Source organism: Amblyraja radiata, chromosome 1, assembly GCF_010909765.2.
Source record: "Amblyraja radiata isolate CabotCenter1 chromosome 1, sAmbRad1.1.pri, whole genome shotgun sequence".
NCBI classification, from domain to species: domain Eukaryota; kingdom Metazoa; phylum Chordata; class Chondrichthyes; order Rajiformes; family Rajidae; genus Amblyraja; species Amblyraja radiata.
In genome coordinates, this window is record NC_045956.1 from 140771503 (window position 1) to 140787775 (window position 16273).

The window sequence follows — 16273 nt, forward strand, 5'->3', positions numbered from 1 at the left end:
AATTGTATCTGCCACTGCAGCTTCCTCTGGCAGCTCATTCCAAATACATTCTACCCTGTGTGTGTATAAAAAGTGCTCGAGATCCTGCTTAAATCTCATTCTTCTCACCCTGAACCTCTGCTGTCTAATTTTAGAATTCTCTACCCTGGGAAAAAGACACTGACTCACTTATCCATGACCCTCATTATCTTGTATACCTCAATAAGGTCACCACTCAGTCTCCTACCCTACAAAGAAAAATGTCCTCGCTAATCCAACCTATGCCTATAACTCAAGCCTGCAAGTCCACAAAACATCCTGGTGAATCTCTTCTCCACCCTTTCCAACGTAATGACATCCTTCCTATAGCTGGGTGACCAGAAGTGCACACAGTACTCCAAGTGTGGTTTTACCCACAAGTTGTACAGTTGCATTATGATGTGCCAACTTTTGCAATCGACAGCCAATGAAGGCAAATGTGCCAAACACCTTTTTCACCATACGTCTACCTGGCTCGCTATTTGCAGAATACTAGAACCTGTACTCCCAGATCTCAGTTCTACAACTCCTCCAGGCTCTACAATTTACTGTGCATGTCCTGCTCTGGATTGACGTACCCCCCCCCCCCCCCCCCCCCCCCCCCCCCCCTTGATTTGTTGCATTTCTCACCACTCATTTCAATCTTGTACAACTGCAGTATTCATACAAGTTTTAAAAAAATATCTCTAGATATTTTTGACCACCAGGGGTGCTGGGGAGATGGCTGCCCTTCCAGCCATCTGTTCGTTTTTTCATCTTTTTGTTATTTTTAGCGTTTGTTAAAAGTTTGTTTTAATGTACTTCGGTTTGTTTTATGTGGCGGGAGGGGGGAGGGGATCGGGGGAAACTTTTTTTCAAGTTCCTACCTTCCCGGAGATGTGATCCATTTTTGGATCACATTCTCCGGGCTCTGCGGCCTACCATCGCTGGAGCTGGAGGGGCACGGACTTAACATCGGAGCGGATACCTTGCTCCCACCGCGGCCTGCGGACTTTACCATCAAGGGCTCGCAGTCTCGGGAGAGGCTAGTCGGGAGTTCCAACGCCGTAGAAGGTTCGACCAGCCCCGACGCGAGGTTCGATCGCCTGGCGCGGGGGAGCTGACAACCTCCCGATGCAGGAGCTGAACGCCTCGAACCGGAGGGCCCGAACGGCGCCGGCTACAGGAGACAAGATCATCCCGTCAACGGAGGGCTCGAGGCCCCCGACCGAGGAAGAACAAAAGGAAAGACTTGGAACTTTATTTCGCCTTCCATCACAGTGAAGAATGTGTAGGAGTCACTGTGGTGGATGTTCATGTTAAAATGTGTTTTTGAGTCTGTTGCTTTTAATTGCATGACTGATCTGAAACATACTTGGCGAATAAAATCTGATTCTGATTCTGATAACAAGCAAGATTAAAAATGTTGTACATTTTCACATTCACTTCTCAAGGGTGCTAAGACCTCCTCGGTCAACTGGCAGGAATCACGAGATAAGGAATGCACATTCAGAGGACCAAGCAGCTTCATACAAGTGTCAGGGGTTATTGGGAGAAGGCAGGGGAATGGAATGAGGAAGGAGAGATAGATCAGCCATGATTGAATGGCGGTTGACTTGATGGGCCGAATGGCCTAATTCTGCTCCTATCACTTTTGACCTTATATCACATCCTTTTACAACTTGACTGCAGCATGATTCGTCAATGAATACACTTTACCACATGTACTTTCTCTGTGGCCATCCACACAGTTTAGAAATTCTTTGCCCACATCCAATATTACTGTAAGTCAAGTCAAGTCAAGTTTATTTGTCACATACACATACGAGATGTGCAGTGAAATGAAAGTGGCAATGCTCGCGGACTTTTGTGCAAAAGACAATCAACCAAATAACCAAACAAACTATAAACACAATCATAACACACATATTCTTTTACATAATAAATAATGGAAGGAAAAACATTCAGTAGAGTTAAACCCATCTAAATACACACACACACACAACTTAAGCAAAGTAGATGGAAACAAATCTACTGCAGTACCTTTTTCAAAATGATATCAATGTATCCAGCTATCAGCTGTGCAATTTGTTCTCCTTCAGTTGTTTGTACTGAATAGTACCCATCCTGATAGTCACCAAAATCCTACAAGTGGAGAAAAAACAGATTAAAATATTTATACCAATCTAATCCACTAAATATTCAAATCCAATGAATTCATTGTCTTTTAAAACTGAACAGTTGAATCTCCTCAGGTAGACACAAAATGCTGGAGTAACTCAGCAGGTCAGGCAGCATCTCTGGAAAAAAGGAATAGGTGACGTTTTGTGTCGAGATCCTTTTCCAGTCCTTTGAATCTTGCATCCAGTTGGCAGTTTAGCTTTGGAACGGCAGCCTTTACCAAGTCAAATGATCCTGGGCTATCGGTAACAGGATGGGGTGGAAGATTGCAACCTTCACCTGGTCCACCCTGTTTCGACGAATGCAATCAAATAAAGGGAGGCACAGTGGCGTAGCGGTAGAGCCACTACCTTGTAGCGCCAGAGACTCGGGTTTGATCCTGACTACAGGTGCTTGTCTGTACGGAGTTTGTACGTTCTCCCCGTGACCTGCGTGGGATTTCTCCGAGGTCTTCGGTTTCCTCCCACACCCCAGAGACGTACAGGTCTGTAGGCTAATTGGCTTTGTATAAGTGTAAATTGTCCCTGGTGTGTGTAGGATAGTGTTAGTGTGCGAGGGATCGCTGGTCGGTGTGGACTTGATGGGCCGAAGGGCCTGTTTCTGTGCTGTATCTCTAAGATCAAATAGAACAAGTTGTCCTAAAACGCTGTTCCTGGATTACAGCTCGGCTTTTAACACCATTCGCCCGGGCAGGCTGACTGAGAAGCTGACAGACCTCGGCGTCCCGACTCCCACCTGCAACTGGATCTTGGATTTCCTGACTGAAAGACCACAGGTGGTGAGGATGGGAAGGAGGGTGTCTGCAGAGCTCACCGTCAGCACAGGATCACCACAAGGCTGCTGTCTCAGTCCCAAACTTTTCACCCTGTACACACACGACTGTGTCTCCACCCAGGAAAATACCATCATTATTAAGTATGCGGATGATACCACCATCCTGGGCCTCATCAAGGGGGGAGGACGAGTCGGGCTACAGGAGTCTGGTGAACGACATTCTTGCCTATGGTGAGGTGAACGACCTAAGCCTCAACACAGACAAGACAAGAGAAATAATAATGGACTTCAGAAAAAATCCACCCCCCCTGCAGCCCCTTATCGTCAAGGGGACTGTGGTGGAGAGGGCTGACAGTTACAGATACCTGGGATTACAAGTAACATCAGATCTGAACTGGACTTTGAACACTGCTGCCACAGTGAAAAAAGCCCAGCAGAGACTGTACTTCATCAGGCTGCTCAGAAAAGCTGGTCTACACTGTCGCCCTCTCACCCAGGTCTACAAAGGACTGATAGAGAGCATCCTCACCACAGGCATCACGGTGTGGTATGGAAACACCACACAGACAGAGAGGAAGGCTCTGCAAAGAGTCATAAAGACTGCAGAGAGGATTATCAGAACGGAACTCCCCTCCATGGACACAATCTACACACAGTGCTGTCAAAAAAGGGCAGAGAGAATCATCAGAGACACACTACATCCAGCTCACTCCCTGCTCAAACACAAAAACTGCACATACAACCTCAGGCACAGACGAGCGGACAGCATCGCCACAAACAGAACACGCTTTTTTAAGAGCTTCTTCCCTGCCACAGTGAGACTCTTGGCCAAAACAAAATGAACTGATGTCCTGACCTACATCATAGCATATCATATTATATCATATTATATTGTCTCTCTTGAATTTTTGGAGAAGTATATGTTTTTATAGATTATGTGTCTTTCTGTGTGTCTTTTTAATTTTTAATTTGACTTGACTTGACTCTCTGAAGAACCGCACAAGAGTTCCTATGTGTGTAAGCACAAATGGCAAATAAAGTTTTTGACCTTTGACCTTGACTTTAGGCTGTGCACGCCATACGCAAGAAGTAACAGGATATAAACCACCACATGTCGGTAAAATATTGTAGAAGGCTTTCTCTTTTCAGTAAGATGTTAATTCAAGATTCTTAATATTCAGGTGGATACTATTTTAAATCAAATTTGTTATAAAATAGCAGTCTTCCTTGCTAATTTTTTTGAAAAGAATCTCCACTTAACAATGTTTTAGCAAGAATGCTACTTCTCAGGTTTGAGTAATTACAAGCACGGTTTGATACCGCTTGGGACTTTTGATGTTCCCCACTACTGAGGCTCAAGCACATGACTTTGGGGTTCTCAGCAACAGTGCTAGAATCATGTTTTGTAAGCTATTAAATTTTGGTGTTTAGATAAAAGATTTTAAACAAATTAGAATTCCATATTGAGAAACCAAATGACAAGTTTGGTTACATTATCGTTACAAGACGATGAATATATTTTGAATTCGGTTGCACAATTGCCCAAGGACATCTCAAACTTAATTTATTTGGCAGTCGCACAGGAGTCATCCTTGACGTGTGTTGTCTGCAAAATATCATTCTAATCAGCCAAGATTAATTCAATAGAAATTTATATATTACATTTCAGAGATTCACTTCAGTCTATTAAAATTTCCATGATTACAAGGGAACATGACTTGAGAATTAAGGGACTGAAGTTTAGGGGTAACATGAGGGGGAACTTCTTTACTCAGAGAGTGGTAGCTGTGTGGAATGAGCTTCCAGTGAAGGTGGTGGAGGCAGGTTCGTTTTTATCATTTAAAAATAAATTGGATAGTTATATGGATGGGAAAGGAATGGAGGGTTATGCTCTGAGCGCAGGTATATGGGACTAGGGGAGATTATGTGTTCGGCACGGACTAGAAGGGTCGAGATGGCCTGTTTCCGTGCTGTAATTATTATATGGTTATTATATGGTTATTATTGAATTGAGTAGGGAGATACAATCGGAAGGCGTAACCCAAGGAACTAAATTACACTGCAACTGCCAATAGATAGGGAAATAAAATTCAAATATGTCATCACACACTTCTGATAATAAAACTCAATTTTGAGTAAATTAGTAGTTTGGTGATCAAGCAGCTTACTGCTTAGGAAGGAACTGCAGATGCTGGTTTAAACCGAAGCAAGACACAAAAAGCCAGTTTCTCCAGCTTTTTGTGTCTAATCGACTGCTTTGATTTGCATACATCAAACTCACTTGTTCCTGATTTTTCATGTTCTCCCATATTAAATATTGAAAATGGTGATGGGCAGGGTATACCTCCTACAAAAACTGTTTAAATCCTACTGAGAACAGAATAATCATATACAGTGCTCAATTAAATTTGATTCTGTCCTTGTACATAATCGGTGAACTGGTTGTACAGCTGCCCGACTTCCTCCTTCCAGTTTACAGTTAGTATGTCCTTCAAGTGGCAATGCATAATTCCACAGCCTCACCCGACATTAGCTAATTCAGTGCATACCAGTATTATGGCCAAGACTTTGATGGCCTGTTCAATTTATTGACATTACTTGTCCATTAATGATCAGCTACAGGACTGCTCTTGTTGGCTGGGGTGCTATAGCTTTTATCCACTTCTTCATCAAATAAATTGTTTTCAACTTCCTCATCCTCATCTTTTTTCCACACCCTCATCAAATAAAATGCTGAAGATGGACACAAAAAGCTGGATCTCTGGAGAAAAGGAATGGGTGACATTTCGGGTCAAAACCATTGTTCAAACCCGAAATGTCACCTATTCCTTCTCTCCAGAGATGCTGCCTGTCCCACTGAGTTACTCCAGCTTTTTGTGTCTATCTTTGGTTTAAACCAGCATCTGCAGTTCCTTCCTACAAATAAAATGTGGATTTGATTATCTAATTGCTTTGTCTGCCTGCAATCAATGTATGGGTCCAGATTATCTATTTGGACCACCGCCCATGACTCAAGAGTTAGCAGTTGCAACACATGTTCGCTATATTACAAAAATACATTCCACTTTGGGTTTGGGGAGACTCTTCTGACAGGAAATCCAAGAGAATGTTTGCTTGGCGTGATGAAAAACATTTACAAAGTTCAGTAATGGTAACAACATTTATCAAAAGTTGTGATAACGTACCAGAGTAAAACTCTTCGGTGATGCTGCCCAACGTTTGATGTTTGTAAGACTCCATTCCTGAATCACTTCTTTTGTTTTCTCATCCACACGCATGACACATTCTTTGGTAATTCCCAGCAAGCGAGGTACAAGTTTGTTCTTCCCTTTCATTTTTTCCTGGAAAATATTCAATATTTGTTAACGAGTAAGCATGGATAACAAGGTGGCCATTTATCACCACTATCAATCTTATTAAAGCATGCAACAAAGTTTATGGGGGAAAAAACTAATAAAAGTACCAAGTCTGCTTGTTAGATTAGCAAGTGTTATAAGGGCTGTGCAAGTAACAAGAATATTTCAACAAACATCAGCATAGAAACCAAACATATTTAACACCTGGGACATGTGACAGGAAAAAAATACCTTGTAATGGAAACTGATAGCAAGAAACAAGAGTTTAAAGGGAGAAAGAGGAACTGCAGATGCAGGTTTACAAAAAAAGGATACAAAATGGAGAACATTTAAAGATGACATTTTAAGAGTACAGAATCTTTATGTCCCTGTTCGGTTGAAAGGAAATAGTATAAATTGGAAAGAGCCTTGGTTTTCAAGGGAAATTGGACACTTGGTTCGGAAAAAGAGAAAGATCTACAATAATTATAGGCAGCATGGAGTAAATGAGGTGCTTGAGGAGTATAAAGAATGTAAAAAGAATCTTAAGATAGAAATTAGAAAAGCTAAAAGAAGATATGAGGTTGCTTTGGCAAGTAAGGTGAAAGTAAATCCAAAGGGTTTCTACTGCTATATTAATAGCAAAAGTATAACAAGGGATAAAATTGGTCCATTAGAGAGTCAGAGTGGACAGCTATCTGCAGAGCCAAAAGAGATGGGGGAGATATTGAACAATTTCTTTTCTTCGGTATTCACCAAGGAGAAGGATATTTAATTATGTGAGGTAAGGGAAACAAGTAGAGTAGCTATTGAAACTATGAGATTCAAAGAAGAGGAAGTACTGACACTTTTGAAAAATATAAAAGTGGATAAGTCTCCAGGTCCGGACAGGATTAGGAACATAGATTTGTGCCTGGAAGGTCATGTTTGACTAATCTTCTTGAATTTTTTGAAGAGGTTACTCGGGAAATTGATGAGGGTAAAGCAGTGGATGTTGTCTATATGGACTTCAGTAAGGCCTTTGACAAGGTTCCTCATGGAAGGTTGGTTAAGAAGGTTCAATTCTTGGGTATTAATGGTGGAGTAGCAAGATGGATTCAACAGTGGCTGAATGGGAGATGCCAGAGAGTAATGGTGGATGGCTGTTTGTCAGGTTGGAGGCCGGTGACTAGTGGGGTGCCACAGGGATCTGTGTTGGGTCCACTGTTGTTTGTCATGTACATCAATGATCTGAATGATGGTGTGGTAAATTGGATTAGTAAGTATGCAGATGATACTAAGATAGGTGGTGTTGTGGATAATGAAGTAGATTTTCAAAGTCTACAGAGAGATTTAGGCCATTTGGAAGAGTGGGCTGAAAGATGGCAGATGGAGTTTAATGCTGATAAGTGTGAGGTGCTACATCTTGGCAGGACAAATCAAAATAGGACGTACATGGTAAATGGTAGTGATTTGAGGAATGCAGTTGAACAGAGGGATCTAAGAATAACTGTGCACAATTCCCTGATGGTGGAATCTCATGTAGATAGGATGGTAAAGAAAGCTTTTGGTGTGCTGGCCTTTATAAATCAGAGCATTGAGTATAGAAGTTGGGATGTAATGTTAAAATTGTACAAGGCATTGGTGAGGCCAATTCTGGAGTATGGTGTACAATTTTGATCGCCTAATTATAGGAAGGATGTCAACAAAATAGAGAGAGTACAGAGGAGATTTACTAGAATGTTGCCTGGGTTTCAGCAACTAAGTTACAGAGAAAGGTTGAACAAGTTAGGTCTTTATTCTTTGGAGCGCAGAAGGTTAAGGGGGGACTTGATAGAGGTCTTTAAAATGATGAGAGGGATAGACACAGTTGACGTGGATAAGCTTTTCCCATTGAGAGTAGGGAAGATTCAAACAAGAGGACATGACTTGAGAATTAAGGGACAGAAGTATAGGGGTAACATGAGGGGGAACATCTTTACTCAGAGAGTGGTAGCTGTGTGGAATGAGCTTCCAGTGGAAGTGGTGGAGGCAGGTTCGATTTTATCATTTAAAAATAAATTGGATAGGTATATGGACGGGAAAGGAATGGAGGGTTATGGTCTGATTGCAGGTAGATGGGACTAGGGGAGAATAAGTGTTCGGCACGGACTAGAAGGGCCGAGTTGGCCTGTTTCCGTGCTGTAATTGTTATACGGTTATATGGTTAAAGTGCTGGAGTAACTCAGCAGGTCAGGCAGATTCACTGGAGAAAATGGACATGATGTTTTGGATCAGGACCTTCCTCAGACTGATTGAGTGTGTGTGGGGGGAGGGGGGATGGGGGGGAGGAGAGGAAGGACAGGAAAAAGCCCGGCAAGTGAGGAGGGGGGAGGGGGAGGGGTTGATATGCAGATGATTGGACAAAGGCCAGTGATGAAAAGGTAAATGGTGCAAGATAAGGATAAGATAAGAATCGCAAGAGGGAGAGGGAGAGGGAGAGGGAGAGGGAGAGGGAGAGGGAGAGGGAGAGGGGAGAGGGAGAGGGGAGAGGGAGAGGGGAAATGGTAAATGGTAAATGGTGCACGTCCAGGAGGAGCACAAAGGGTTGTGGGTTTGTTACTTAAAATTGGAGAATTCAATGTTCATACTGTTATGTTGTAAGTTATGAGATGCTGTTCCTCCAGTTTGCATGTGGCCTCACACAAGAAACCCAGGACAGAACGGTGAGTATGGGGATGGGAAGGGGAGTTAAAATGGTTCGCAAACGGGAGACCCTGCAAGCCACGTGCAAGCGTTATGCAAAAGGGAGTGAGGGAACCAAGGGCCTATTGAGCTTGAAGAGAACATGGGAAACAGGTATCTGCAAAGTTTAAAGAGAGCATGGAAACCAGGCTCCCCTTGGGTTTAAAAAGCATTGCAGGAACCATGGCTCATATTTTTAAAGGGAGCATGGGAACTGGGTACTGGATAAGTTTACAGAGAGCATGGGAACCGAGACCTTGGTAAGCCAGATACCAAATCATCTGGTTTTCTAAACAACATGACAGTGGATCTTTGGAGTTTTAACACATTTAAAAACACATTTAATGTGAAAAGCTACAATAGAACATTGAAAACATCAATATCATTGAGTCAATCAATCAACCTTTATTGTCATCTTGCAAAGCAACAGTTCTACAGTGCAAAATGAGAAGACGTTTCCCAGGGAATACCGGAGCATCGCACATAAAAGTTAAACATTTCACACATAATAAAAACAATAAAAACAATCCAGTCCCCGATAAAACAGGACATATGGTTTAAAAAGTGCAGGTAAAAACAGCAACATTAAAATACAGTAAAAACAGTTATAAAATGTCCAGGGGAGCTGATTTAAGTGGCCAGTGCCAGAGTTATTAAATTATCAGTGCAAGGCAGTGAAGGCAGCATAGAAGGCTTGATAAATAAACTATATAAACTATATCAAAAGCAACGTTACAATAATAGGTGAATGAATCATTCATTCAGGTGTAATGCTTCTATACATTAATCCACTTTAATCAACTCATGAGTGCATGTTCCAGGGTCTAAGTTATATGCTATTCAGTTGGGTATAGTGGAAACTCATCATGTGAATAACTAAATATTTGCCATTTGAGATTAAGCAAATTTGACAAATGTTCCTATTTGCATTGGAGAACATACTTAGTCGGTATGACTGAGTACTCATTAATTATAATGAAAATTCACCTTAACCAAGAAGAAAGATACACCGTACGTCTTCAGAGAGCGGGCCATCTTTACATACAATACTTTTGCCTCCATTTCTGTCATGTTCCCACAGTTCTTGTGCGTCTGAAGAATAATAATTTATATTTAATCATTAACATGTTAGGTCTATCTTCAGCCTCTGATGCTCCAGAGAAAACAATCCAAATTTGTGACAAAACATTGTGACAATAGAAAAAAAATCCTTGTGCACGTCTCTCGAAGAACTATTCTCTTTATAACTTATGCAAAAGAATATTACTGTTACATTAATATGCAAATTAAAATTATTTAGTAATACCTACCATAAATATTCTTCTCTCTCCTTTCTGTTTAATGTACTCTTTTGGCAGGAATTCTTTTAAGCTATAAAAGAGCAGCATTAAATAACAACTTTATAAATAATGCATTAAATAGGTAATTACTTCAAAAACAATTCTGTTCATTCAATTAGGACTTTAACATTTATAACATTAAAATATATTTGCACACTTACATCCGTTTAGAATAAATAGATTCAAATATAAGTGAATCAAAGGTAGACAAAAATGCTGGAGAAACTCAGCGGTTGTGGCAGCATCTATGGAGCGAAGGAAATAGGCAACGTTTCGATGCTCCGGTTCCTCCCACATTCCAAAGACGTGCTGGTATGTAAGTTAGGTGGCTTCTGTAAATAGTCCCTCGTATGTAGGAAAGAACTAGTGTACAGGTGATTGCTGGTCGGCACAGGCTCGATGGGCCAAAGGACCTGTTTCCATACTTTATCTCTAAACTAAGCAAGGTTAATAACGTTATGATATTTGGTCCAGCAAACATCAAGAGCACTATTACAATAGTACCCAATGTGTGATCAAATCAATTAACAAATTAATTAATGTGGAGAGAAAGTGGTTTTCTCTCCACAATTTCCAATCATGTAATAAGCCAGTCCTGGTATGAGCACAGGGTCTACAGGTGCTAAATGTGCAATCATTCTTTACATTTGGATTGCAGGCAGACTCATAAATACACATATAAATGATTACAAGCTCAACAAAACTGATCTTGTGGAATGTCACAACAATTTACTGAAATTAATGTGGGATTGTGTGTAAAAAAACATCAGTGAAGGGATGAGCGGCAATGACAAAACCCTGTAAAAATGGCAAAAAACCCTGTAAAAATGGCAAAAAACCATGAGTAATCACAAGAAAAGTCATCGATCTGAAATGTTAACGTTTTTCCTCCATGATCGCTTCCTTAACAACTGAATAGTTCCGACATGTTTAGAACACTAGAAAGAATGCAATCATCGAAAGATTCTGAACCTTAGAAGTAAGGATGTTTGAAATGTTGGGGAAAAATGTCGATGATTGAAAATATGAATTAAAAAATTGTCACTTTAAGTTGGCTACAATAAATCATCTCGATGCAGGGTGGTGGAAAGCAGATGGAATGACAAGGTAATTTTTATAGTGTACTTTATTTCATATGTTCAGCAAAGAGTTACCAGGGTGCTGCCTAGATTCAGGGTATTAGCTACAAGTAAAGGTTGAACAAACTTGGATCGGTTTCTCTACAGCATTGGACTTTGAAGGGAAACCTGATATATATAAAATTATGAGAGGGATAGACAGGGTAGATAGTGAGAACCCTTTTCCCCAGGGTGGAAATGTCAAAGACTAGAGGCATGGGCAAGCTATTTTTCTTTACATTTAGAGAGCGGTGGGTGCCTGGGGTAGTGGTGGAAGCAAATATGATAGTGGTATTTAAAAGACTTTTGGATAGGCACCTGGATATAGAAACATAGAAAATAGGTGCAGGAGTAGGCCATTCGGCCCTTCGAGCCTGCACCGCCATTCAATATGATCATGGCTGATCATCCAACTCAGTATCCTGTACCTGCCTTCTCTCCATACCCCCTGATCCCTTTAGCCACAAGGGCCACATCTAACTCCCTCTTAAATATAGCCAATGAACTGGCCTCAACTACCTTCTGTGGCAGAGAATTCCAGAGATTCACCACTCTGTGTGAAAAATGTTTTTCTCATTTCGGTCCTAAAAGATTTCCCCTTATCCTTAAACTGTGACCCCTTGTTCTGGACTTCCCCAACATCGGGAACAATCTTCCTGCATCTAGCCTGTCCAACCCCTTATGAATTTTGTAAGTTTCTATAAGATCCCCCCTCAGTCTTCTATGCAGGGGATGAAGTGTTATGGATCATTTTTAAGCAGGTGATTAGTTTAACTTGGCATCATATTCAGCACAAACATTGTGGGCTGAAGGGCCTATAAGCCATGTACTGTTGTGTGTTCTAAAATAAGTGTGAAAAGCCATTTTAGATTATTTAGTTTTACACACAAGGGCAATGCTGTTGTGGGCTTATTAGGAAATGATATAGCTCACCACTTTAAAGATTTATGTATAGATCAGTGCGATCTGCCGTAATTATTTTGGGCAACTCCCATGCAAGTGGCATCCCACTACCACTTCTTCACGGATGCTTGAGATGGCTGAGAATATACTGAAAAATGCCAATTGCAATACATTTCAGTGTTCAAGCACCTAGCTTCACATTCTGTGTGCTAAAATGACATTGCTTGTAACTTGCTTTAATAGCTTAACTAGAATATAAATTTATTGTACAAAAGGCATCTACTTACTCTAAAAAGCCCGCTTTATGCTTCAGCTCATTGTGCGGTCCAAACTGGATCAGACACTGGTATCCTGCAAAATCGCAGGCTTTGTCGAAGGATACTGGATGAGATCCATTCAGAATATCATCTCTGGCCTAAATAAGGAGCACAGAGGGGAAATAAAAATCCATTGCTGGAAAAAGCTCAACAACAATTAATTATCATTAGCCATTTCTGATTTACGGCATAATTTTGAAAATTGAGTTTGTGAGGTTTTAGTTTTATACATAATTTATGATTTCTATGAAAGTCCATTCAGCTCAATATGTTTATACTCCATCTGAGCCACGTCCTTGAAGCAATCCCACTGACACATCTTTGCTTCCTAATGTACTAACTCTGCTTTGCCTTAATGTGACTATGCTATCCCAAACCATGCCAGTCACCGCAAGATCCACTTTAAGAAGTCTCTCATTTTTTAAAATCAAATTGCTGCATTAATGACGAGTAGCGTTGAACTCTCCGGATGGTCAAAACGTCTCCATGTTTACAGTAATAAATCTATTCAGAATAATTTTTAACATCTGTCAGCTAACCTAAATATCTGCACGGTAGAGGGGAAAAAAAGAACCTCAGCCTGTTCTATCTTTATTGATAATTATCCCCTGTCAGTACTAGCATTATCCCAGCAAATGATTTTGTACTTTCTACAATGCATCTGGATGTGTTTTGTAATATAGAGGCTGGAACTAGCAATCTGCACGAAGCTGGAAAGAGTGCAGAGAAGGATGCTGTCAGGACTTCATATCCTGAGCTGTAGGGAGAAGCTGGGCAGGCTAGGACTTTATTCCTTGGAGTGCAGGAGGCTAACGGGTAATCTTATTGACCCTCTCATGAGAGTGAATGCACAGAATATTTTGCCATGACTAGAGGAATCAAAAACTAGAGGACATAGGTTAAGGCGCGAGGGGAATTATTTAATAGTAACCTGAGGGACAATATTTTCACAGAAAGTTGGTAGGTATATGGAACGAGCTGTACTATTTAAATGACATTTGGACATGGATATTGAACATTGAACATGGATAGGAAAGGTTTAGGTGGATATGGGCCATATGCAAGCAGGTGGGACTAGTGCAGATGGGGCATCTTGGTTGGCATGAACAAGTTGGGCCGAAGGGCCTGTTTCCATGCTGTACGTCTCGAATTAATTCTGTACTCATTCATACAATGAAATATGGCAGTCAACACCGATGCCTGCAGACACTACTCTCCTGCCAGTCTGAGTGGTTGTATTTCAACCCCATTGTGTTTATAGTCTGTAAGCAGTTTATGATCCATGCTAATTCTTGGTTGAGGACAGAATATGCTTTGATTTTAGTTGTGCCTTTACCATGCAAATACCTCACTGACGTTCTTGCCCCACCCATCCATACTCAACATTACAGTTTTAACCCTTCACTATAATTGTGTGGAAACAAAAGAAAATTGTTGTGAATCTGAAGTATTTAATGATTATTGCTAATTTTGTCTTAAATCAGTGGGAGCCGCTTACCCCCCTTGAGGAGCATAGGAACATGTGATAGGAGCAGAATTAAGCAATTCGGCACATCAGTCTACTCTGATAATAGACAATAGGTGCAGGAGTAGGCCATTCTGCCCTTAGAGCCAACACCGCCATTCAATGTGATCATGGCTGATCATCCCCAATCAGTACCCCATTCCTGCCTTCTCCCCATATCCCCTGACTCCGCTATCCTTAAGAGCCCTATCTAGCTCTCTCTTGAAAGTATCCAGAGAACCTGCCTCCACCGCCCTCTGAGGCAGAGAATTCCACAGACTCACAACTCTCTGTGTGAAAAAGTATTTCCTCGTCTCCGTTCTAAATGGCTTACCCCTTATTCTCAATCATGGCTGATCTATCTTTCCCTCCTAACCCCATTCTCCTTCCCATAACCTCTGACACCCGTACTAATCAAGGATCTCTGCCTAGTAAACAACTTTTCCTCATCTCAGGTTTTTGTTCAGTTCTAAGTTAGCATGCCAATGCCAAAACTGACCAGGCTATAGTAGATCACTTTGATAAAACCCAGTTCCACTTCCATTGGTTTATTATTATCGGATGTACTGAGATACAGTGAGAAGCCTTGTTTGTGTTCTATGCAGGTAAGCCATACCATACATAAGTACATCAAGTCAGTGCAAGAGAGAAAATGAAACAGAATGCAGAACAAGTGTTACTGCTACAGAGAAAGTGCAAATAAAAGAGTGCGAGGGCAGCAACAAGGTAGATTGAGAGAGGACCACAGGAGAACCTGACCTGAACTCCAAGAGCAATTGTGCCATTTAATTCTATTACAAAATACAAACCTGCACATAAAGCAAGTTCAATTGCACAGGATCTCTTGAATCAACATTTTGATCTGAATAGAAGAACTTTCGCCTGAGAAGTAAGGTTTCATTTTCATCGACACCTTGTTCTCGCAGTGTTCTGCCGTGGTCTAACCAATTCACTGTGGAGGATAAATACAGCACAGTGTCAAGATGACATGCATTCTAGGACAGCGAGACCCACCACTGCTATCAAAACTCCATCCGCTTTCAACTTTCTAACCTCTTCACCTGAAATGGTAACAAAATTGGTATCAATTCCAAGGCGACTGCATTTAATTTATTTTATTGGTTACTCCAATAAATTTAGAATGCAGGATTATACTAACTCACTCAAACATAAGCAGCTGGATTCTTCTGTTATCCAACAGCAATTGCCCACGTTTAAAAGCAATTAGGGACCAGGTTTATGGTCTAATTTGTGCACCTTCACCAATCTGATACCAACTCCACCACCTCCATAGATGATCAGGTGAATATTAACACATTATATACTCCTTTCCCATTTGATTCAGTTCTACACCGAGCCGTGCATTTAGTATCGTCTCACTATTAGCTGATGCAAAAAAAAATTGCAACCTCAGAATTATCTTAAATTCCCCCCTAAAATGTACTTGCGCAGTATCTGAGCTGACAGTTCAATTTCTACAATTTCCATTGTGTATCTACCCAAAATACTTATTTTTACAAATATTATATTTTGATGGCAAAAAAATGTATGGTATTGAACCTTTACACAAACAGATAACACTTACTATCATCATCTGTGTGCAATTTTTGCTTCAGCTTTTCCATCTTCTTATCATCCCTGAGCAAGGTTTTGTCTTTCTTCAGGGTCCCTGTCATTTCTTCTTTCTTCTCTTCCACAATTTCATGCACCAGCGAATACTCATCATGATTTGTGATTCCTTGAAAATATAAATACTTTCTATTACTTGCAATTCCTAATATGATTTTATAAAGGTGACTTGAACACACAAAAAAGCATAAACTGAGGATGACTGTTACTGAAGTCAGTTGATTCACAAGTTTATCGCAGCTAGACCAATCTGTTAAAAGATGTGGAATGGTGAATAATATAGAACATGACACAGAAAAGTACAGTACAGCGACAGGCCCTTTGGCCCTCAGTATCTATGCCAAGCTAAACTAATGTCATCGGCCTGGACATGATCCCTACCCCTCCGTTCCCTGCACATCCATATGTCCATCTAAAATCCTCTTAAATGCCACTGCGTCCACCACCACTACCGTTAGCACATTCCAGGAAC

The 16273-nt window shown here is 41.0% G+C and overlaps 1 protein-coding gene across 3 annotated transcripts in view; it reads right to left on the minus strand.

The window, feature by feature from the left end:
- tln1 (talin 1) overlaps nt 1–16273 on the minus strand; it is a 245220-nt gene that overhangs the window by 116730 nt on the left and 112217 nt on the right. For all 3 annotated transcript variants that reach the window (XM_033031712.1, XM_033031693.1, XM_033031702.1), the window contains exons 6-12: nt 15758–15910; nt 14982–15124; nt 12639–12766; nt 10301–10361; nt 9978–10082; nt 6138–6293; nt 2041–2142 (exon numbers count right to left, since the gene is read on the minus strand). In XM_033031712.1, the coding sequence (XP_032887603.1) occupies nt 2041–2142; nt 6138–6293; nt 9978–10082; nt 10301–10361; nt 12639–12766; nt 14982–15124; nt 15758–15910 (848 nt within the window). The remainder of the gene's footprint in view (nt 1–2040; nt 2143–6137; nt 6294–9977; nt 10083–10300; nt 10362–12638; nt 12767–14981; nt 15125–15757; nt 15911–16273) is intronic.